At 40.7% G+C, this 23,988-nt stretch overlaps 1 protein-coding gene across 2 annotated transcripts in view; it reads right to left on the reverse strand.

Annotated features, from left to right (window-relative positions):
- DPY19L1 (dpy-19 like C-mannosyltransferase 1) overlaps window positions 1–23,988 on the reverse strand; it is a 157,286-nt gene that overhangs the window by 52,449 nt on the left and 80,849 nt on the right. Inside the window, exons 9-13 of one of the 2 annotated variants that reach the window (XM_044293628.1) lie at window positions 19,202–19,301; window positions 13,629–13,706; window positions 5,057–5,143; window positions 4,630–4,686; window positions 3,085–3,165 (exon numbers count right to left, since the gene is read on the reverse strand). In XM_044293628.1, the coding sequence (XP_044149563.1) occupies window positions 3,085–3,165; window positions 4,630–4,686; window positions 5,057–5,143; window positions 13,629–13,706; window positions 19,202–19,301 (403 nt within the window). The remainder of the gene's footprint in view (window positions 1–3,084; window positions 3,166–4,629; window positions 4,687–5,056; window positions 5,144–13,628; window positions 13,707–19,201; window positions 19,302–23,988) is intronic. The other variant, XM_044293629.1, reaches the window with a different exon arrangement.

The following is a 23,988-nucleotide window of genomic DNA, read 5'->3' on the forward strand; positions in this document are numbered from 1 at the left end:
TTTGTCTGGGTTAAGCTCTGAACCTGACAACCCTTTAATCATTTTATGATTTTTTTCCCCCAATACATTGAGAAGTTTATTCTTCCAATTTTATTTTATATAAAAAAAAGTTATTTTTCTTTTCATCTGGGAAGGATACAAGAAAAATCTAAATACATTTTTATTTTTTATTTTTTTACACTGGCACTAGTATTATTCCTAAAAATGTATTTTCTTTCCAGTATAACAATGTTGATATACTGCACTAATACATCTGAGGGACACTGCAACCTTATATTTATTTTTTCACTACTATTTTTATCTGTAACTGTTGCGAGCACTCCGCATTACAGGGAAAAACACGGGCTTGGCATTTACGGTTCCGGTCTGCTAAGACCTAGCAGTTTAGCCCCTACCGAGCACTCAGCCTTCAATTACTCTACCATGTACTCAGCGATCTATGGGCCGTTTACAAGTGGTTAATAGTTGTAGGCTTAGAATTTCTTTTCTCTCTCTAAAGAAAAGGAGACAGTGAGATTTGCCATCTTTATGTAGGAAGTTTCAGTGCCAGCTGGAAGTGGGAACTATCACTGTAGAATTTCACTTGATTTCTTGCCTTCTCTAAGCAAACATCTTTTTCAGAAAATTAAATAAAAATTATATAATTATTATTCCTGTAACAAGATTTAATACAATCTTATTATCTGATTCTTTTTTGAATTATAATAGAGCAGAAATATTCTTCATTCAAGATTCTCTCCTGAAACCTAATTTAGATACGTGACATATGTAAAACAGGTTATTAACTATCTCTGTATGTGAGGGACGATTATAACAAGGTGGACTACTTCATTGTTTATTGGAGAAAATTCATTCACAGACAGATACAATGTAAATGACTGAAAATTAATGGATGGCAATGACCTGGTGCCATTGTGTCTGCATTATGGAGCTAGCAATATAAAGGTAGTCAGTCAAAAAGATGATTTTTATGTGCTTGTATTACATGCATACCTGCCTGTGAATGTAGAAAGAAGTGACGAGATGAGTTATTGTTTGAAAGATTAGAAACAGAGAAAGGGATGTCTGACAAAAATGCAAATATGCACTGATATAATGGTAAAGGACTCAGGGATTGATTTGTTAATACACCAGCCTAAAAAAAAATAAAAAAAATTACCATATATATATCTATCACCGGAGTGAAATGCAAAAAAATGTTAAATTTATTAAAAGCGCCTAAAAACCTCCTAATAAATTTGGTGCATTTCTCCCAAAGTCAGAATTTAATCTGGTTTACTTCTGCCCCAAGCTTTCCGGCTTTAGTATTAATGTATCTGTCTAAAAGTTTTATGCTCTCCCCAGATAAACCATTTCACCATAGCGTCAAAAAGGGTTTATTGTGCTGTCTGCATCTTTTGTGGCCCCCTTGAGATGATTGGCGCTGCATCTGATCTGCAAAAACACGGATCAGATGCAGACTGAAACTATGGCCATGTGCATGAGCCCTTAGGGAAGTGGCAGTTCTCCTTAATGGCCCACTAGGCTGGGTTTGGGCATTCAGGTTTTTAAGGCAGTTTTTAAGCCAAAGCCAGAAATGCCATCAAAAGGAGGAAAAGACTCAGGGTAGATTTATCAAAACTGGCTTAGTTATCCATAGCAACCTGATTCTGCCTTTCATTTTTGAAAGCTCCTTTGGAAAATTAAACTTAGAATCTGATTGGTTGCTATGGGCAACTAAGCCAGTTCTACTCTTCACCAGTTTGATAAATGACCCCATCAGTCTCCCCTTTATGATGCGTTCCATGCTTTGGTTTAAAAAAACTAGATATAGAAAGGAACATGGAATCCCAGCCTATATAAGTGTTTCAGCAATCTAGAGCTGTGTATAAATAAGAGGACAATCTGTACAGCGCACTAATTACACACCGCTTTCTCAGCTTTTAGTTTAATCAATGCTCATTTTTACTATAGTAGCAGATTCATAAGCATATGGACATCATGGTTTGCCGCAAAAGTCACACATGAAAGTTTATGATAAGGATGTTCTGCAGAAATTAGTTAAAATGGCTCCCATAAACCTATTCTAGAATGTGAGCAGGTGCCATCACTTGAACAGCTGCCTGGGGGGGGGGGGGGGGGCAGGGGGATGAGGCCTCACTACACACTACGCTCTCGCACCTGCACATTGTTTCGTTTTCCCGTAAGGCTGCTTACCCCTGATAGCATATCTCAAACAGGATTGCATCATTACCATCTATTATAGACCAGCGTAGTGAGGCACCGCTCCCTCACCACCCTAGGCAGCTCTGCAAGTGGTGGCAACCAGTCCTGCTCACATTGTAGGAGAGGTTTGTGGCGGCCATTTTATATAAATCCTGGAGAAAACCTGCAACAACCTGTTTAACGATTTTTTTTTTAATGGAAATAAATAATCACCTGTATTAATCAAAGTTCTTGAGTGCTGAACCAAAAATCTGCCTAGCAATGCATGAGAGAGAGGTTACGTATCACTACAAAATGAAGATTGTCCAGGAAAGGCATCCCACATGTAACGGACTAACAATTTTTCTCAATAATAAGACAACTTAAAGACGTAAAGAAAATACGTAATCAGACAATTAGCTATTGTTTAAATCAAGTTTCATTTTTTCTTAATTTAAAAAAAAACCTTTTTTTTTAATTGTCAACATTTGTATCTATATTAAAAAAAATCCCATAGAAGTGAAGCAATCATGTCCAAACTACAGGTTTCTATGGTCAATGCTGCTGCTGTAAAGGAAATACAATATCTGAATGCTGTTAATTGCTGTCATGATAATCTACCAGGAAGGGAATAAAACATCAATTAGAAACAAATGTGTGTCAGTACCTGGTTTGAATTAATAAAATTAGAGTAAACCTTTGCATAGTGATGAAAACCCAATAGAAATTAACTTTTTAATATGTTCATGCATTTGTTAGTGGAGTTTCCATGGTGGATATTAGGGTAATTAGGATTATATAGGGACAGTACTCTAGTAGGGTCATCCTTTTTGGGCAGATGCTCCCCTCTTGGTAGGTGAACAGTGTGGATGGTTGCTTTTAAGGTATCATCATACTCACATCATCTTTAACACCAAGTATCATTGATGTCAGTGCTTTCAATGCTACAGTCCCGAAGATCCAAATCAACACTTGCAACATCTGAAAATACAAGGAAACAATATTCAAAGGGCTCTACAGGCACAACTCCTGGGTGGTCTTACAGACATATACTCTTCAACAGTCAAATTGTAACACCAAGAAGATCAAGCCATAAGGTTATGAAAATCAAAGTAGCAGGAGTCCCTAAGATCTGCAGATGAAATTTTTTTCAAGCACCTAGCTCCAATCTGTGGCAAGAATGAGGAGCATAAAGCCAGATTGAAAGTAAAGTTTTTTAGCCTCGTGGGATGATTGTCCGATGCTTCCCATTAATTAAAAGTGGCAGTTATCGTCACAAACTGAAAGGGACAGAATTTGGCAGATCATTATGCGCCTAGGCCGAGATGTCAGCGCTGTTTAACATTGTGTGTCCCGGTGGTTGGGAGAAAATTTACAAACTGAAATGACCTGGAATGAGGAGCAGAGAAGCAATCGATTTTGTACTGCAAGTGAAACTAGACGTCACATCCTAAGCCTACAGCAGCAAACAGTGTCTACACAAACCATTAGAAGGTGTTTGAACAACACTGGGCTACGAGCCAGAGATCCAGCTACAGGAGTTCCATTGACTTCAAACCACCACTCTCAAAAGCTACCTTGGTGCTTAGCAAGATGGCAATGGATGCTAGAATAGCAGTCTGTATTCTTCAGTGATGAGTCCCACTTTTGCCTTGGATGCAATGATAGTTGGAGATTGGTCTGGGGACCAAGTGGGCAAAGCCATGAAGAGGCCTTCACAAGGGAATGTCCTACTCCAAGGATTATTGGGAGGGATGGCATAATGTACGGTAGGTAGCGAGAACACTCAGGTCTTCATTTCAGGTACACTAACAGCTTGGTGTTACACTCATTTGGTTGTGGAATCAATTGTACGTATGGTAATTTTTCCAAAGAGTCTTTTTTATTATTATTATTTTTTTAATCATCAGGACAATGCCAGGAAGCATGTTGCTACTATGACCAGCCTGTGTGGTGTAAATGTGCTACCATGATCGGCAGTGTCATCGAGCACATCTAAAATGTCATTGCTCGGCAAATAAAAAAGGAGCTGCCAGCAACGGATTTTGATGATGTGTGCCCAAGTAAATTCTGAATATTTCTCAGACAATCATTAATAACCTCACTGATAGCACGCCGAGGCATGTGAATGTATGTATTTCTGTGCATGGCGTTCATACTCAATAAATTTAGATGTTTTGAATATTTGTTTCCATTTTTAACATCTGCATCTCATTAACATGTCTATCTATCCTGTGATTTCCATGATTCCATGACTTTTCCTTCTTGCTGTTGCAATTTCAAAATTTCAACAGTGAAAAGATAAAGTAACACAAAATCACATTTTTTTATTTATACATTTTTTTGCAAAGCTGGTCACCTCACATGCCACATTTCTCAGGACTTGTTGAGCTAAGCCAAAAGGCAAGTGAGGACAACAACAATATAAAAATACACACAACATACCCAACTTATTATTGCCATCTTTTCAAGTTTTAGGACGTCTCTGCTTATCGCAATAACCTGTGAAAACATAATGTTTACTGACAGATACAGCTATATACGCCTGAATTTATAGAAAAGGGGATGATGACTGAATGAAAGATAAGTGGGTCACATCACCTACTTCACTATGAGATCACTATGCCAGCACTGAGGGGAGGGAAGGGAACAGGGAAGCTACTGAAGTACAAATTAATATATACCATGTGAAATTAGTTGCAGTGTTCCCGAGAAAAAGAAAAAGACCTCTGCTATAGCTTGTCTGGGATTACTGGTACATGGTTGTGCACAAGATCCTAACATTACTTGGAAATGACTGTGGTTAACAAGTCTTGTACATAAAAACACCAATTTAATATATAAAAACAGTCTACTTACACAAAATACTTACACAAATAACTACGAGCGAAGAAGCATAATAAGATGTCAAAAGCATGGAGTTTCCAAACATCAATATGACGCACAGTCCCAGTGAAACCTAAAGAATCAAACAAATCCTCTAATCAGCAAAAACGGTTTGCACATAAAGGCACTACCAATTTATCCTAATGGTTGTTTCTGCTTTGCCGATAGGCTCCATACAACTCCTTCCCTACAGCAGCTGTCCATGTGAAGAGGGTGACTGCGCTCGACATAGGGGTCCCACAATTTTTTTTTCCTACACGTATTTTCACATAAATATGGATAACATGGCAGTGAAACAAAGAGGTAGTCACAAATTAAGTCCAGCTAAGGGTGCATTCACATCACAGTTTTGTTTTCTATTTTTCTGATCAGTCAGTTGGCACTAAGAGTAACTGACTCATCTTTTTTGAGCATCAGTTATGAGCAGTTTTTTCGAGTCTCACTTAACGGATCTCCAAAAGGAACTGAAGGCTGCAAACTGCTCAAAATGAAGGATTTGCTTTCTATTTATTTTCCTGTTCTTCGGGCGGATCAGAAGTATGGAAAACAAAACTGTAATGTGAATGCATCCTCGATTATAGACTGATTAAAGACCCTGAGGACAGCGGTGACAGTCTGGAGGGCAAAGAAGCTTCCAACAGGTTCTGTTTAAATACTTTTTTTATAATGCAACCATATGATAGAAAACAACCATATGATAGAAAACAACCATATGATAGAAGCAAGATTTGGTGAAAACACCTTTAGGCCCCTTGCCGACGAGATTGACTGGATTAGGTCCAGAAGCGTTTAGTGAAAAATGCGCGATTTCGCAAGCCATTTCATTCAGTTTTGCCTGCGATTGCGTTCAGTTTTTATTGCGCGGGTAAAATGCGCAATGATGCATTTTTCACATGCGTAATAAAAAACTGAAGGTTAACAAATCTCTTAGCATCCATCTGTGATTTTCACGCAGCCCCATTCACTTCTATGGGGCCTGCATTGCGTGAAATAACGCAGAATATAGAACATGCTGCGTTTTTCAAGCAACGCACAAGTGATGCGTGAAAACCAACACTCATGTACACAGACCAATTAAAATGAATAGATCCGGATTCAGTGCAGGCACAATGTGTTCGCATCACGCATTGCACCTGCGCGGAATACTCGCTCGTGTGAAAGAGGCCTTACACTTTGATTGTACGTGCTCTATAACACAGGTTAGGCTGGGTTCACATCACCGTTTAGTTTTCCATTCCTCTGATCAATCAGAAAGACATAAAAAAAAGAAGGATCCGTTATTCAGAGCATCACTTATGATCAGTTTGTGTTACATCCGTCAGAGATCAGTTATTTTTGATGAGATGTATGAAGTACTTTTCATCCTGCCAAAAATAACTGATCTCTGATGGAAGTGACACAAACTGATCATAACTGATGCTCAAAATAGACGGATCAGTTATTTTTAGTGCAAACTGACTAGGCTAGTTTCACATTAGTGCTAGACATCTCTGGCAGCCTGTACCACCAGGGAGTAGCCTGCCGGAGATGTCTGGATCTGGCATTGACAGATGCTGCCTAATATCCGCCAGCTCCATTAACTATAATTGGATCCAGTAGAAATCCAGCCACAACGCAGCAAATATGCCAAGAATCGGACGGCCTAAAACCGTTGCGTGCCTTTAGGCAGCTTCCGGCAATGCTGGATCCAGACATCTCCAGCAGGCTGCTTCCTGCCGGAGAGGTTTAGCGCTAGTGTGCAACTAGCATAACGACTGGAGAAGAAAAAGTTCAGTTTCCAGAAGTGGCAAAACTTCTTTACTGTAAGAACTGTGAATCTGTGGAATAGACTTCCTCAGGACATGATTACAGCAGGAACAATGGGCAGTTTTAAAAATGGTTAAGATGAATTCTTAAAAGTAAATGACTAATGCTTATGAATACGTGTAGAAATCTGACTCTCACTTCCTTCTGGGATTCGCGTCCCCACCTATCCCTTGGCTGAACCTGATGGTCTTTTTTCAACCGTATTAACTATGTAACTACAGTGCCTTGCAAAAGTATTGACTTGACTTTTTTCGTGTTTTGGTGCCTCACAACCCGGAATTAACATGGATTGTTTGAGGATTTGCATCATTTAATTTACAGAACATGCCCACAACTTTGAAGATTTAAAAAAAAATATATATATTGTGACGCAAACAACAAATAACAGAAAATGTAAATGTGCATAACTATTCACCTCCTAAAGTCAATACTTTGTAGAGCCACCTTTTGCGGCAAATCACAGCTCCAAGTCGCTTTGGATAAGTCTCTATGAGTTTGCCACGTCTTATGCCCATTCCTCCTCGCAAAACTGCTCCACCTCCTTCAAGATGGATGGTTTGCGCTTGTGAACAGCAATCTTTAAGTCTGACCACAGATTTTCTATTGGATTGAGATCTGGGTTGTGACTAGGCCATTCCAACACATTTACATGTTTCCCCTTAAACCATTCAAGTGTGGCTTTAGCAGTGTGTTTGGGGTCATTGTCCTGATGGAAGGTGAACCTCCATCCTAGCCTCAAATCACGCAGTGGTAACAGGTTTTGCTCAAGAATATCCCTGTATTTAACACCATCCATCTTTCCCTCAACTCTGACCAGTTTTCCAGTCCCGGCTGCTGAAAAACATTCCCACAGTATGATGCTGCCACCACCATGTCTCACTGTGGGGATGGTGTTCTTTGTGTGATGTGATGTGTTGGGTTTGCGCCAGACATAGCGTTTTCTTTGATGCCAAAAAGTTCAATTTTAGACTCATCAGACCAGAGCACCTTCCTCCATACATTTTGGAAGTCTCCCACATGCCGGTTGGCAAACTAAAAACGTGCCTTTTTGTTTTTACTTTCATAATGGCTTTCTTCTGGCCACTCTGCCATAAAGCCCAACTCTATGGAGCGTACGGCTTATTGTTGTCTTATGTACAGATACTCCAGTCTCTGCTGTGGAACTCTGCAACTCCTCCAGGGTTACTTTAGGTCTCTGTGCTGCCTCTCTGATTAATGCCCTCCCTGCCTGGTCCGTGAGTTTTGGTGGGCGGCCATCTCTTGGCAGGTTTGCTGTTGTGCCATATTCTTTCCATTTGGTTATGATAGATTTGATGATGCTCCTGGGGATCATCAAAGATTTGGCTATTTTTTTTATAACCTAACCCCTTGACTTGTACTTCTCAACAACATTGTCCCTTACTTGTTTGGAGAGTTCTTTGGTCTTCCTGGCAGTGTTTTGTTAGTTATGCCTCTTGCTTAGGTGTTGCAGCCTCTTGGGCCTTTCAAAAAAGCTGTGTATATGTAATGACAGATCATGTGACACTTAGATTGCACACAAGTGGACATCATTTCACTAATTATGTGACTTCTGAAGGTAATTGGTTGCACCAGAGCTTTTTATGGGCTTCCTAACAAAGGGGGTGAATACATACGCACATGCCAATTTTCTGTTTTCTATTTCTAAACAATAGTTTTATTTACATATTTTTCTCATTTCACATCTCCAACTTAGACTATTGTGTTCTGATCCATCACATAAAATTCAGATTAACAAAACATTGAACTTAAGGCTGTAATGTAACAAAACCCGAAAAACGTCAAGGGGGGTGAATACTTTTGCAAGGCACTGTATGTAACTGATGTTTAAAATAACCGATCAGAAGAATGGAAACCTAAACTGTGATGTGAACTCAGCCTTGGTAACACACTGTAGGTATCAATAAGAATGAAACAGTCTTTTTATAGTTTAAAGTCCATTTTATTTCTATCAGATGTTGGAGTAATTCACATTGCTCGTGACATTTGAAGTTCAGCACTGCAGAGAATAAATACAGCAGTCACTCCATTGTGACTCAGAACCCGCTGAATATGTGAATGTTAAGGTAATCAATAAAGTAAATTTGGTTTGAACAAGCACAATTATTGCATTGCTGAATGAAATATTCCAGCAATTAAGATGCATTGTCACTTCAAAGTAAAGTGCGAGAGAAGGCAAGGAAACCTGGAGAGAAAACACTGCAGAAATGAATGTTATGCAAGGTTCACATCTGTGGTGCTAGTCAGTTCTTCTGTTGTGATAAAAGCAATTCTGGATCTGGTGCCCAACGGATCTTTTATATGTTTTATGCCTTTTGTCATTTTGCCAGACAAAATACCTCTGCATGCAGGATTTTTTCATTTAGTGCTTAGCCCGAATAAGTACCTAGCCTTATCATATAATGCACCAGGTTTTAATATTGTTCTCATTAAATAGCATTAGTTATATGGTGATAAACACATTAATATAAAAAAAAAACTGTTATGTAGTAAAGATGAGCAAATTGATTCGTATAAATAGATTTTTTTCATCAGACTTCTTGAGCAACTAGGGGATGGCCCTGCTGCGTCAAGAGGCTCCCCCTTCTGCCTTTTTTGACAGGGTACCTGGAACTGTAGCGGCACATACACAGTTGGCATCTGCGCTAATCCAGAAGCAGCAGCAGAGCCACTTGCACTGCCACCTGGAGCTACAGTTCAGTCGCAAGATTGACAGGGCCAGGTGAGATGCCCAGCACTGTCAATCAAAGGGTGTGTGGGGGGGGGGGGGGGGGGCACACCTCTTGAGAAGCGAGCCAGCTCCTGGCTGCTCAAGAAGTCTCTTAGGTGAACTAAACAATTTATACACATTGGTTTGCTTATCTCAATTGTACAGTCAGTCAAATATATAGGGAGAAATTTATGAAAATATGTACACGTACAAAAGTCACACATCTCTGCACAAGCAGAAATTTGCTACTCTTTCCATATTTCATGACACTCGCTCCACTTTAGAAAAGTGTGAACAGAGCTTAGTGATAGGGGGCATGGTCAAAGACCAGCACAAATATAGCTCAAATCGACACCAGCTTATAGCCATTGTAGATTCTATTTTCTGGCACATGAATTTCAAAAAAGAGGCGCCAATTTTATTAAGAAATTGGCATATAGGCAAAAGAGAAAAACTTTTCTCACTCTACTGACAGTAAATAATACAATAAAAAATTGTGTATTCTAAAACTAAAATATTCTAAAACTCTAAAAATACGACTGGGTTCTGAACCAGCTAGTTTTCCTACTATAAAAGGGCAGTGGCTGTGGACTCACTGTGCCAACTAACCAGTTTGACTTAAAGGGAGTCTGTCACCAGATTGTGACCTTATAGACCGCTTACATAGCGCTCTAGCATAGCAGTCTATGATTCTAATGGTACCTTTGATGTGTGCTTCTGAAGTTCCCCCAAGGCAAAAACGGACTTTTATTCAAGGTATCGCAAGTGCCCAGGGCGGGGTTCACCTTGTTGGAGCCCAGGCTGTTCTGCCTCTTTTCGCCATATCCCCGCCGAGCCTCTTCCTCTGCCCGCCCCGCTCTTCCTTTGCGTCCTCCTTCTCTGCAGCCGAATCCCGCGCCTGCGCTATCCATTGCTTGGCCGGGGCATGCGCACTGCGATGCCCATTGTGGGTGTATCTGGTCCGCCTCCTCGCCGCTGTTGCTCGCCTTTGGCCGGCGCATGCGTAGTAGCTACTGCGATGCCGTGCCCACAATGGGCATCGCAGTGCGCATGCCCCGGCCAAGCAATGGATAGCGCAGGCGCGGGATCCGGCTGCAGAGAAAGAGGATGCAAAGGAAAAGCGGGGCGGGCAGAGGAAGAGGCTGGGGCGGGGATATGGCGAAAAGAGGCAGAACAGCCTGGGCTCCAACAAGGTGAACCCCGCCCTGGGCACTTGCGATCCCTTGAATAAAAGTCCGTTTTTGCCTTGGGGGAACTTCAGAAGCACACATCAAAGGTACCATTAGAATCATAGACTGCTATGCTAGAGCGCTATGTAAGCGGTCTATAAGGTCACAATCTGGTGACAGACTCCCTTTAAGGCTAGACCTAAAGGCATTGTCCTGGCAGTACCTTTTAACCCCTACACAGGGATCTGCACTTTGCTGCAAGAAACCAACCAGGCCATTACCTTCTGGAATAGTCCTGGTGTAGTTGCCAGCTCACCCATGGGTTCAGAGACACCAGTGGGAAGCATCGAAGGATCAGGCTATGCTCGTAGTTAGAAACAGGCGGAGGTCTGAGCAGGCAAAGTTCTTGTAAAACAGGTTCAAAGTCCGGGCAGGAAGGTAAGGTTCGGTATACTGGCAGTCGGACAGAAATAAGCATACCTTCACCAGAACTAGACAACTAGAAAGCTAAAACTCACACAACCTCCCACTAGGGAAGGTGTCTATTATATCCAAGGACAAACAGCCATAGGCTAAGGAAAAAACTGGACGTTCGTACGCTAGCCCTTTAAGAGGCCAAGAGCACACGTGAACAATTCTAGGAGAAGGCTGAGAAGGAGAGTGCATGCCGCACAAGGCTTGAGGAACCCTGGGGGCCGGGCTAGGTGGTGGTAGCTAGGAGCATGTGGATCCGGATCGCTAGCAAAGCATCATGCAAGGCAGGGTAAGAGATGACGCCTTTTCCTGCCGTTCAGAGCAGGGCAGCAGCGGACAAAGGCCGCCATTGTGACAAATACAATGCATTCAGAATGTCTTCAGACCCTGTACCGTTTTTTTCGCCCCATAAGACGCACCCCCCCCCCCCCCCAAAGTAGGGGGAAAATGTTAATGCGTCTTATGGGGTAAATGCAGTGCAGGGGGAAAAAATGGCCAGCACATTGCATGTTGCCAGCACATCGCAGGCTGTGCAGCATAGGGATAGCAGCCTGCGATGTACCGGACATCTGTCTTTTCACTGACTGCGGCAGAGTGAGTGCGGCAGGGGCTGGAGGAATGTGCTGCTGGAGAGCCCGGCGGGGGGGGGTGGCTGAAGGAATGTGCTGCGGCACATATCTTCCCCCCTTCTTTGTCTAATCGCCAAAATCTGATTCATGTATATTGGCCTTAACACTGCCAAAATCAGCAATTCAGATCATCCATACATGGTTAACTCTACACAGATTCCTTATACACAATTTATATGGCACCTATATAACAGATTAACTAAAATACTAGTGCTCTATGCAGATACATTTCTGTATCACAGATAAAAAATGTATTTGAACGAGAAAAATCTAATAGCTGAGATAAACCATGCCAATTTGTATGAAAAATAAATAAATCAATAGATGTGACAGAAAATACAACTCAGGTAACATTTTGCTGTTCTCTTCGCCATTTGCAGCATGAACATTTGTTATCAACCATTTTGCAGTTAATTTTATAAAAGGACACAGCAGTGAGGTTTCAATGGTTTTCAAAATAACATTAGTAGAAAAATCAATACTTGTAAAGCTGGTCATAGACATTAGATCCGTGAATCTCAATGATTTAGACGGGATCTCACGTTTATGGGGATAGCCCAGCTGTGTCCTTTAGGGCTAATTCGACACAAAAAAATAATCAATGCAAATTTTTAGCATCGAGGATTCATTTGTCATGTGACCACAGAGCGGGAGTGAAGCGCTTGCTATTATTTAGCGCTCCGTGGTCACCCGACGACCCGTACTGCACTGCACTGGATCCTGACACATCGTCAGGTCATAGTGCACATAAGCGCGCACTATGACCTGATGCTGTGTGATGTCAGGATCCAGTGCAGCACACGGAGAAGAAGAGGAAGAAGCTGTGGAGCGGCGCCCCTACAGGAAAAGTATTTTATTTCACTGCTGCTGGGGACATGGCACTGAAGGGGGACAGCCGGCAATGGATGGCATGGAGGGGCTGATCTGATGGCACTGGGGGACATGGAGGGGCTGATCTGATGGCACTGGGGGACATGGAGGACATGTCAATGGATGGCATGGAGGGGGTCATGGCACTGGGGCCGTGCAGCTGAAGGCATTTGGGGAACGGAGCTTATGGCACTGGGGTGGGGGGAGCTGATGGCACTGGGGGAAACTGATGCACTTGGGCTGATCGCACCGGGGGGAACAAAGGGTTTTGGGGACTGATGGCAGGGGGTCTGATGAGTTTTTATAAAGGAAAACAGTCTATTAATTAATTTTTTCTTATTAGATTACTCGATTAATCGCTAAAAATAATCAACAGAATACTCAATTACTGAAATAATCGTTTACTGCAGCCCTAGTCTCCTTAAGTGTCCAATGAAGGCAAAAGAGGTTGAAAGGGTTTGAGCTTGTAATTCCTAAGCTCTATTGCCTAAAGTTGAACTGTAATCATCAACATACAAAACTTAAAGGAACTGTCCAGATTTTCTTCTGTGCCCTATCCTTAGGATAAGACATCAATATTACATACACATAGATGAAAGTTTGACTCTTGGCACCCTCGATGATCAGCAGTTTGGAGCGTCTGCAATGCTCTGGTGACCACTGAGGCCTCTCCATTGTTTACCAGGTACAGAGCTGTAACCTTTGCAGTGGCTCTGTGTGGTACTGCAGCTTTGCCCCATTCAAGTGAATGTGACAGAGATGTGTAATGCCAGGCACCACTATCAGATGCACAGCACTTTGCCTGAGGTACAAGAAGTTAGACTTCAACCAACTTCATATAAAAAATAATGCAGAAAATAAATAACCTGAAAATCAACTTACCATGTGAGTATACAGTATGTTCAGAAATTTCTCAGAATCAAGGTAGCCAATTATATATATTGCAAAAAGTGAGGCTATCTGGAGAAAAATAGAAATAATTATTATTTGTAGTAAGCGCCATTTATTGCAGGGTGCTGTACACATGAAAATAGTTAAAGTTTTAGTATACAATAAGATAAAAACAACAAGTACAATAAACATGAACTAAATAAGTGACATACTGGTTGAGCGAGAGAAAGGACCATGCTTACATTCTACAAGGGTGGAAGACAATATGTGACCCATGTTGTATTGTAGGATTTCTTTAAGAAGTAGGTTATCAGACTGCTTTTGAAGGTTTCACTGAAGGGAGAGAGTCTGATGTCCTGGGGTAGCAAGTTCTAGAGCAGTGATGGTGAACCTTTTAGAGACCAAGTGCCCAAACTGTAACCCAAAACCCACTTATTTATCACAAAGTGCCAACACAGCAATTCACCCTGAATACTACAGTCCAATACAGTATATCTTCCATGTACTTTATCATTTAGATATAATAGCCTGCCTACATTCAATGCACTGCCCGTGCTTTCAAAGTGTGCCCTGCGCTGATGAATGGCAGGAAGAGTCTAACCATAGACTTTTTCCAGGGCGTGGGTGCCCACAGAGGGGGCTCCGAGTGCCACCTCTGGCACCCGTGCCATAGCTTCGCCATCACTGTTCTAGAGTATGGGAATGCACATGAGAAATCTTGGAATCGACTGTGTGAGGGGAACACAAGAGGAGGGAAGAGAAGTCGTCTTCTTGGAAGAGATTATTCATTAGGTCAGAGATGTATGGTGGGGATAGGTTGTGGACATTATAAATAATTTGAAATTAATTTGCTGGGCGGGAGGGGATGGGAGGAAACACCAATAATATATCATCTAGATTTGTTATCTTCTTACAATAGACAGTTCAGAAAAAGTAATTACATTTTAGCTTACTTTTGTGAATCACAGCAACATATTAATATATCAAATGTAAACATAAGTGTGATTAGACAGACATTGTCTGCAAAGTAATATCTAGTAGCATGGGATTATTACTGGCCAGTGTTTTATTTCTCTATGGACAATGCACATAATCTAGCACAATACGGGGAATTTATCAAGGTTGGTATTTTATGTCTTGATCTAGTTTGATCATGAGAGAGATGCACCTAATTTATTAAGAGATGCAAGCTTCTAAGGGCTGTGTTACACTGGCAGATGAGCGTAACTTCCTGATAATCGCCTGCTTGGCAGTGAAGCAGACCATTGCAATTACATGGAGCGATCGCTTGTCCCCATACAGAATCATTATTTCCCGGCAGTGGAGCGCGATTAGATGGTACGATCTGCTGCCGGCATGATTTTTTTTGCCTGCATAAAAGATGTGATTTCCTGATGAACGAGCATTTTCCGACCCTTGGCCAGTGCAATACAGGCATAAATTAGGCACAGCTCTGGCTCTCTATGCAGCAGAATAACATACTACTTTAAAGTATGATTGGTGAAAACCAGTCCAGAAAGGATCTTCCTCATTAAATAATTTACAAGACGACTAAACAGGGAAAAATAATACATGACTTTTAGTAAAATCAGAGTTAAAGTGAACCTGTAAAGGGATTTATAGTGCTCTGTGAGTAGGATAGGATAGAGGGAAACAAGCTAAGCTCTGTGATGCATAGGTACTGTAGATTTTATTACCATAAAAAAGTATTGCGATACTGATACCATGTGAAAAAAATAAACCACCAAAAAAGCTGCGCGCATTCGGCATTTTATGGAACATCCGGCCCATAATAGAACCTATTTATTGGGGGGACAATGTGACAAAAAATGGCAAATCTCGTGATTTTTTTTTTTTTTTCTGTTACTGCAGAGGCCTCTCACTTACTGTAGCTGCTATTCCTTGCCCCAAATCCTAGCACAGCCTAGAAGACCCTCCCAACATGCACACATCCGGAAGAGGGGACAGCCCTGCTCTGCACACAGCCTCACTATTGGGGTAGGTAGAGAGAGGCAGTCAGTCACACGGCAGCACAATGCATCCTCCCCATCCCACATAACAATGGGCCCGCTGCCCATGGGAGAGCTGCATTCCATTCCTGCCGTTTACTCTGCTGGGGCTGCAGTGTCATTGAGGCCAGGTGACGGGTGTGATACGGCCAGCAACCGCATTTGTATTAAGGAGTTAATTATATTCATTGGTGGTGCAGTGGCCCCAGGTCCTCCCCTCCTCCTCAGTGCTATTTTCATTGGTCGTCAGCAGCAGCCGCGTCACAGTGGGAAGGGAATGCCTCTTTTTCCACTGTGCCGGCTAATGAGAACATGCTGTGCGGTAAGGGAGGTGCGCGCCATGTTCTCAAACTGATACTAGGCTGCGGTACAAAAAAAAAACAAAAAAAAAAAAACTTTGTTTAATGCCATGTTCAAACCGTTATTATCTGTTTGCTAATAACTTAAATGATGGAACAAAAAAACTAAATGTAAAAACGTTGATATAAAAGTTGATAAAACTCAAATTACTCATACTCTCCAATTAACAAAGAGATGGTCCCAGGTAAGACAACTGGAACTCTGTACTCCTTAGAGCACCGTGAAATTAATGGAGGGGCAAGTCAGGCATTCATTCAGGTCTTCTGGAAATAGTTGAGCGCAGTACGCATGCTCGAACCTTCCTCTCTATTCATTTTCGGGTGCTCCAAGGGGTATTGGGTGATTGGTGGGGGTCTCAGCAGTAGGACCCACTCTGGTATAAATGTTATAAAACTTTTTACAACCAGAATTCTTTTTAATGGGAGAGTATGAGTACTTGATATATCTTGTTACTTTAAACACCTTTAAAAATATTTTTTGAGCTAAACAACCCCGAAAGTTTCTTGCAGCCTGCTAACAATCTATCATTCTAATCATTTCTCCGTTTTAACAATAAATAATAAAAGATTGCCACATTTTTTGCAGTAAGTGTATTTTTGACATAATACCTTAACTCCAGTTTATTTTTGTAATAATACCATAAAGTTACATATCATTGCAAAGATGATTTCAGGAAAAATGTAAGGCAGCATATTTTATAAAGAATCCATAGTAGAACAGCAGTTATAGACAAGAAAATTGAAACACATAAAAAAATATAAAAATAAAGACAAAAAACAAATACTCAAAACCACCTTCACAATGTCAGATAATACTTATTTTGGAACCTTTAAACTTAAAGCATACCTAACCTTTCAACAAACTTTGCAATAAGTAGTAGGGTGTGTGTACATGAGGAATAACACTATTTCTGGCCATAATATCACTTGTAGCTGGCATTAGAAGTTTCTACTGTGCATAGTGAATGTCTAGTTTGGAGCTCTCTCAGACACGGTAGGTGGAGACTGGCTGCCATCCACTGCACACAGAGAGTAGAAGGGATTCTGTTTCTTAACCTTCTCTTTTTCACTCGGAAGCAGCCCCAAGATCATGGGGAACATTACAGAGAGTTATGGGCCTGTAAGATTATGAATAAAGTGCTTAGGAAGTTTATATCTCAGGCCATGTACCTATAGTAGTCTGCATATCTGTGTGTGCTCCTGCTCACTCCTCCACCTTCTCCTCTCCATAGACTTAGATTGATAAATGTATAGCATTTTTTAATTGATTTATGCAAAGTTGTGTGACCATTTAATTACGTCCTTACAACGCCTATCCATGGAGTGAACCAAGTTATTGAATTATTCAGGTGTTATAATCTGAAACCAAGATTCAATTCTATTAATTGTGTTTTATTTCTTGGTTGCTTCTGACTAACAAATTTATTTAATTGGCTCCATATGTTTGCAATAGGATTATGGTCAGGACTACTTCTGAAACCACTTTTTGAACACAGCAGCAACATGACATGGAGATGGATCTTGATTAAATACATCTTGGAAAAGATCATGTACCGAAGGCTTCAGTTTGGACTCAAGTATGTAATTTATGTATCTTTTGGCATGTACAGTCCAATATCATACATTTTGGCCACAACTTTCGCTATCATACATCTTCAAATTATAAGACCAATTCTCCTTTTGTATTTAATGCAATCACTATCGAACAGGAAGATTCTGGTCTTCTTACTCCAGATGATTCTGTCCCATTGTTCCCCTGTCCAGTTTACATGGGTTTTAGCCCACGGTAATCTTCTCAATTTTCATTTGATACAACTCCATTTTTGTGAAATTCTAACCTTTAGACCAAATTCTTTCAGTCTTCACTGAACAGACCTTGCACACAAATTCAAACTACCTTGAGACAGTTCACTATGTATAGCTATAGATGATTTTTCTTCTTTTTTTCCATCACCACTTCTTCTATCACTTTTACTATTCTGGTTTTGTAGTGAGTCAGTCTTCTTATCCCTCCTTAAAAGTTTCAAAATGCCTCCTTTGGTGAGGTTTCCTCTAAACAAGTATGGCCTTGTTCACGCAAATTACTATTTCACATCACTTTCTGGGTGACCAGTCAACTTTGATCACCATTGTTATCTTCATTTTACCAAGTTCTACAAGCTCACTACACAGTAGAAAACAAAAAAGCAACCAACTTCATAACAATCACACAACACGGAGAGATATTCTGCTGTCAGCACTGATACCCGACTTTGAGAGCAGAATGTACACTGTAACCCAACACAAAACTACAAAACTTACTGCATTACATTCAGATTGAACAGGCCCAAAGGGGAACAGGAGAACCCTCCAGTGGGCCCCTGAGCATGGCCCTAGTCCCCCACCCCCTACACAATAGGCACAGTAGACAGACTGCACTACATAGATTGGCAATTTATTATTGTAGATTCATCCGGCAGTTGAGATGACTTCTAGGCACAGAAACAAACCGGCCAGCATCCTTTTTCTTCTTGACCTGCCTTTTCAAAATTGCTGTAGGGACCCAATAATCAATCATCTTGTATCCTCTTGCTGCTGCGTGAACAGATGGCATTTGCTTGTAGCTGTACAGTGGGCCTCAGAATGAATGTTACTGGTTGGCTCTAGGAACCTCAGTCCGGCACTTATTACAATCTAAATTAAATTATCTTAAAGTCACAGTACAAAAATCCCTCCTCTTAAAAGTTAACTTTTAATAGAGACTAGTAGAAACCACAATATAACCCCCATATACAAAACAAAAATATAAGAGTAATATCTGTTTGCTCCAAAGGTAGTCACCTTATATAATAATCATTAGATACTGTAGATATGAAAAAGTATACCTGATTCATATTATGTGATATTATCTTACCCACGATACATAACTATGCGGTATTACTAAATTAAAAAAAATATCTGGTGTTATGAGCCTTCAAACATCAAAAATGCACTTTTCATGCTGCAATATGTCGATTTATGCTGTAGCTTTCACCCTTGCAATGCATACCTTGAAATCTGCTGCAAATCCTTGACAAACCACATGCATTGATTCCATCCTGGAATATACACCTGGTTTGGCTGCAGCCTAAAGATATACATCCAGACTTCAAGAAAAATATTAACACAAGATATTTGGATGTGGTTTGGATCATATATACAATGTTGGAAGGCTTACCTGTGTTAAAAGAACAAACTGGGCAAATTGCCATGGAAGCATAAAACAGATATTCGAAACACAAAGAACCAACATGCTTCTTCGACCAGGAGTTGGCGTCCTGAAAAAGAAAAACAAAAAATGGTAAGATGCCTAAAAAATAAAAAGGTAAAATAAAACAAATTAAAATGGGAAAATATCATGTTATGAAGTTAGACTGCATTTTACTGAAATTGAAAGAAGAGAAAATAACTTTGTAGACACATAAAAAATAAAAGAAAGAAAGAAAAAAAAAATGACAGCAAACCACTGAGCACTGTCAAGTGCTGTTCATTACGGCAATTGAAAAGAACAATACGATACATTAAATGCTCACTTAATAATGGTGTGCTTATGTAACTTACTGCTATAAAAAAGAAAGATCAGCAATAAAGTCATCCAGAAAAGATTATTACCAATAATGTTCAATGCATTAGTAAAATACTAGCATTAAAATAATGGCATTTGATTGCTCCTGTAGAGTTCACTTTTGATTTGTCCTTTAGAAAAAGTTTCTAAATGAACAAAATGAATGACTGGCATTAAACTTAGTCATATTCATGTACAAATAAAAACAGGAAATGTCTACAAGTAAATTAACTAATACTTTGTCCACACGTTTGGTAAAACCTGCATAAAATAATAGGAGGAACTATTACTGTGAATTCTTGCTAATATTAATCAGGAAATTATCTTATTATAAGGTTATTAAAACTAAACCCTAACTAAATTATACTAATGCACAATGTTAAAATACCGTAGATAGTGAACTGAATACAGAACACGTCTGCAATGTAGAAACTGAAATAGACAAATACCGTATATGCCTGAAGGAACTTCAGCATAGGATGCCTAAATACAAGAGAATCTTATTTTCTACCTGGTACCCCGCTGGTCTCTGCTCACTAGGTTCTCTGCTGGCCACATCAGTGAGTTGCCTAAGAAAGTGACTGGCTGAGCAGTCAAATATTGTGTGTTGAGAGGGACCAGGAAGTAGACACTGGCAAGGGGCCACCGGAGACATCAGAACTGAAGTGGCAGAGGATTGCAGTGTCCAGCAAGAGATGCAATCACAGGGCAAATGTCTTCTTCCCTCTAATACACACATCACCAGGAAAGGATACAGGTTCTGTCAGATATTTGCATGAAGAAATGCTAAACAAAACAATTAGGATCAGCAACCTTCGGCAATCCAGCTGTTGTGAAACTACAACTCCCAGCATGCTCCTTTTACTTCTGTGCGAGTTCAGAAAACAGCCAAGCAAGTGTGCATGATGGGAGATGTGTTTTCACAACACCTGGAGTGCCAGATGTTGCTGACCCGGGCACTAGAAGATGCATAGTTGCCATCACTTTTGGGAAAGGGTGAATCCAACCGAAAAGGGTGGGGAATGGGTTGGGATTTGTGCAAATTTATCACAAAATGGGAAAATTATAGGAGTTTTCTAGGAGTTTTAGGGAGGTTATGGGCACAGGAATAAGCAGCCCTGGGGGACAGGCTTAAAGTGTAACTGAAATTCATTTTTTTTGTTTTAAATACATGTGCACTCTATGTAATTTTTTTTTTTTTATGATCATAACACCCAATCACTAACACCTATGGTTTTCCTTCTAATGTGCCGCGAAGGGCAGCGGCATTGAGGATCAGTGGTCATAATCAGACAGAGGCACAGGGGCAGGACAATCCATTGCAGAAATACCCAATACACTGAAACATCAGGTGATTGGGTTTTTCAGCAGCGAACCGGCTGAGGACAAGCTGTGCCTCTAACCTGTACATGAGCCACATTCAGTTGCTGAGAGAACAAGGTGCTGCCACACAGTGCGATTGTGATTCACTTATAAACTGCATGGAGTCACTGCATCAAGAAAAATGCATTTAAAACACAAGTTGTAGAATTTAGCCAGTTTGGCACCTAATTAAACACTGCTGTTCTGCATTGGAGAATTTATCTGAACGATTAAATTAACTGCAGCGGACTACATTCAAAAACGGTGTTGTGAATTCATATTTGTTGATGCAGTAACTGCATTGCAATGGCATCCCGAATGTACTGTGTGCCAGCATACTTAGGGAGGGTGATAAAGTAATATGGAAAAACTTCATAAAATCACCCAACCTACCGGAAAGCTCACCAATGTATAGTATATGCAGGAGCCAGAGTCTAATACAGAATTGTCATACACTTCTTTATGGGAACAGATATCATAGCTATATTTTGTTTGGCATGGCATCAGTGCAAGAACTGCCATGTTTAGCATGGAAATTGGTCAAAAGAATGTTCCCCGACAGCAGCATCCTTATGAAAAATCTGCAAAGGTCTGAACCTTGTAATCTACAGCATATGCTGCTGTGTCTGTGTATCCCCAATGACTAATTAAGTATGAGGATCAAGCCAAATAATTCCAAATCATGTCGAGATAAACACTGAAGAAGCGTCAAACAAGTCATGCCAACTTAGAAAACCTCATCGCATCAGAAAACAGTTTTATTCCAGGTCACTCTTGCCCTAGATTCTGTTAAGCGAGGAAATAGATTTTTAAGATTAAAATTAGTTCTTGTACCGTCATGCTAAAAGTAGCGCAGAATATGTCTACTTCTGCATTTCCAACAATAATCACACATTCAGCAGACTTTGCATGGCAGTCACCAATGATTGCTAAAGTGACAATGAACAGTAACACTTAACTAGAAGTAAAATTGAAAATAAGCAAATATTTGGCTACTGTGCTGCAAATTTGCACTTTGACATTTTCTTAATATGACATATAACACTCTAGTTTCACAATATGAGCTTAATTTAAGTTATAATATGCAGGCGTTATGAAATAAAACAGACAGTAGGAGCAGCTATGAATGATATCTAATAAAAAAAAGTTTCAGGTTAATTTTAATGGTGGTGTTCAAAAACGTAGAAACAAATAATAAAATGAAAAAAGAGATAACTAAAATAGTACCCACGTATAGAGTTCCTCCAGTCATCCCGCCTTCCCCCACCAGTCTTTTGTTTATATCTCAGGATGGATGAAGTGCCTCCTTATTATCATAACCACTGAGGTCAACGTTTTCAAGATATTTCTTTAGCCGTTTGTGAATGAGAAGACTCTTGCTTAGAGCAGGAATGGTTATGTATTCGTTTGTAGCTTCTATCCCCAGTTAACAGGGTTCTCTCACCTCGAAGACTGGTGGCATATCGCTAGGATTTGCCACCAATGTCAGATGGGTGCAGGTCACACATCTGGGAATTCTTCTGAAATGCAGAAACGCTGGCTCATCACACCAGAAATGGTCAATACAAACAGCACACTGCACTACACAAACCTTATTCCTGCACATATAAGCATATTTTTAATAAGTAATAATGGGTATAAAAACATAGAGGGTCATTCATTAAGACTGTCGTTTTAGACGCAAGTCTTAATAAAGCTCCATAACTGTCCATGGATCCGCCAAAGTTATGAAGAGGCGCCAGCTGCAGAAAATGATGAATGGGACGGGCCTACTGGCATCCCTTTACTGGCCCACAATTGTAGACCTGGCATGAGCGTGAAAAAGTCGCAGATTCAGCGATGCTGAAGATGAGACGGAGGCCGATGCCCATAGGATTGTATTGGGCATGTGCCGGTTCTTGTGAAGTCTGGGACAGTAGTAGCCGCCCAGCGAAGTGAATATTGATGAGCTGGGCGGCGCTTCAAAATGGCAGTTGGGGCAGCTGGCTGGGCGCAAGTGGAGATGAAACGCCGCCCCTTGGGCAGATTGAAGACGCTTCAACCAGGTTATAAAACTTCGGTTTACTGTATTTATAAGGTGGACAGGGGGATACTTAGATGATTTTAATACACTTTAGAAGACCTGTACCGGGCGACCCGGTAGGCTACTCTCCAGAGTAATCTCCAATCAACAACCTAAAAAACATATAGAGAAGGTTCGAGTGAGGGATGGTAGAACAGTTACTGGTCAGGGTCCGGTGGAGAAGGCCTTTTTTGATTATTTTCTTGATATGTATAAGGCTGATTCTAATATTACAGACGATAAGATAGATCTCTACCTAGATAGGATTAACTTTTCAACTATTACTGAGAACCAAAAGAAAGCATTAGAACTGGAGGTCTCAATTAAGGAACTTGAGAACTTGAGGGAGCTATTAAATTATGTTCATCTAATTCTACTCCCGGTTCAGACGGGCTTCCATATGAATTTTATAGCAAATATGGGGACTGTATTTTTCCTAGATTACTGGAGGTCTTTACTAAATCAATGGAGGATGGGAGGTTGCCAGATTCAATGATGGAGGCTACAGTGATACTAATTCCAAAAAAAGGCAAGGACCCTCTAGATTTAGAATCTTACAGACCAATTTCACTGCTTAATGCAGATGTAAAGCTTTTGGCGAGGGTCCTTGCTACAAGGCTCTCTGGGGTCATCTCCTCCATAGTCCATCCGGATCAGAGCGGTTTCATTAAAAATAAGGGTACACATTATAATCTACACCGGCTCTTTTCTAATATCCAGGCCCCTGGGGGGACCGCCCGCTCCATCCTGTCATTAGATGCCTCTAAGGCCTTTGACAGGGTGGAGTGGCGTTTCCTCTGGAAGGTTCTTGCTAGGATGGGCTTTGGAGAGAGGTTTATACGTACTCTTAGGCTATTGTATGGATCTCCAAGGGCTAAATTGAGTCTTAATGGAATTTTGAGTAGCAGTATCGAGTTAAACAGAGGCACCCGTCAGGGTTGCCCACTATCTCCCTTATTATTTGATATATATATCG

Source organism: Bufo gargarizans, chromosome 5 (assembly GCF_014858855.1).
Source record: "Bufo gargarizans isolate SCDJY-AF-19 chromosome 5, ASM1485885v1, whole genome shotgun sequence".
Taxonomy (NCBI): Eukaryota; Metazoa; Chordata; class Amphibia; order Anura; family Bufonidae; genus Bufo; species Bufo gargarizans.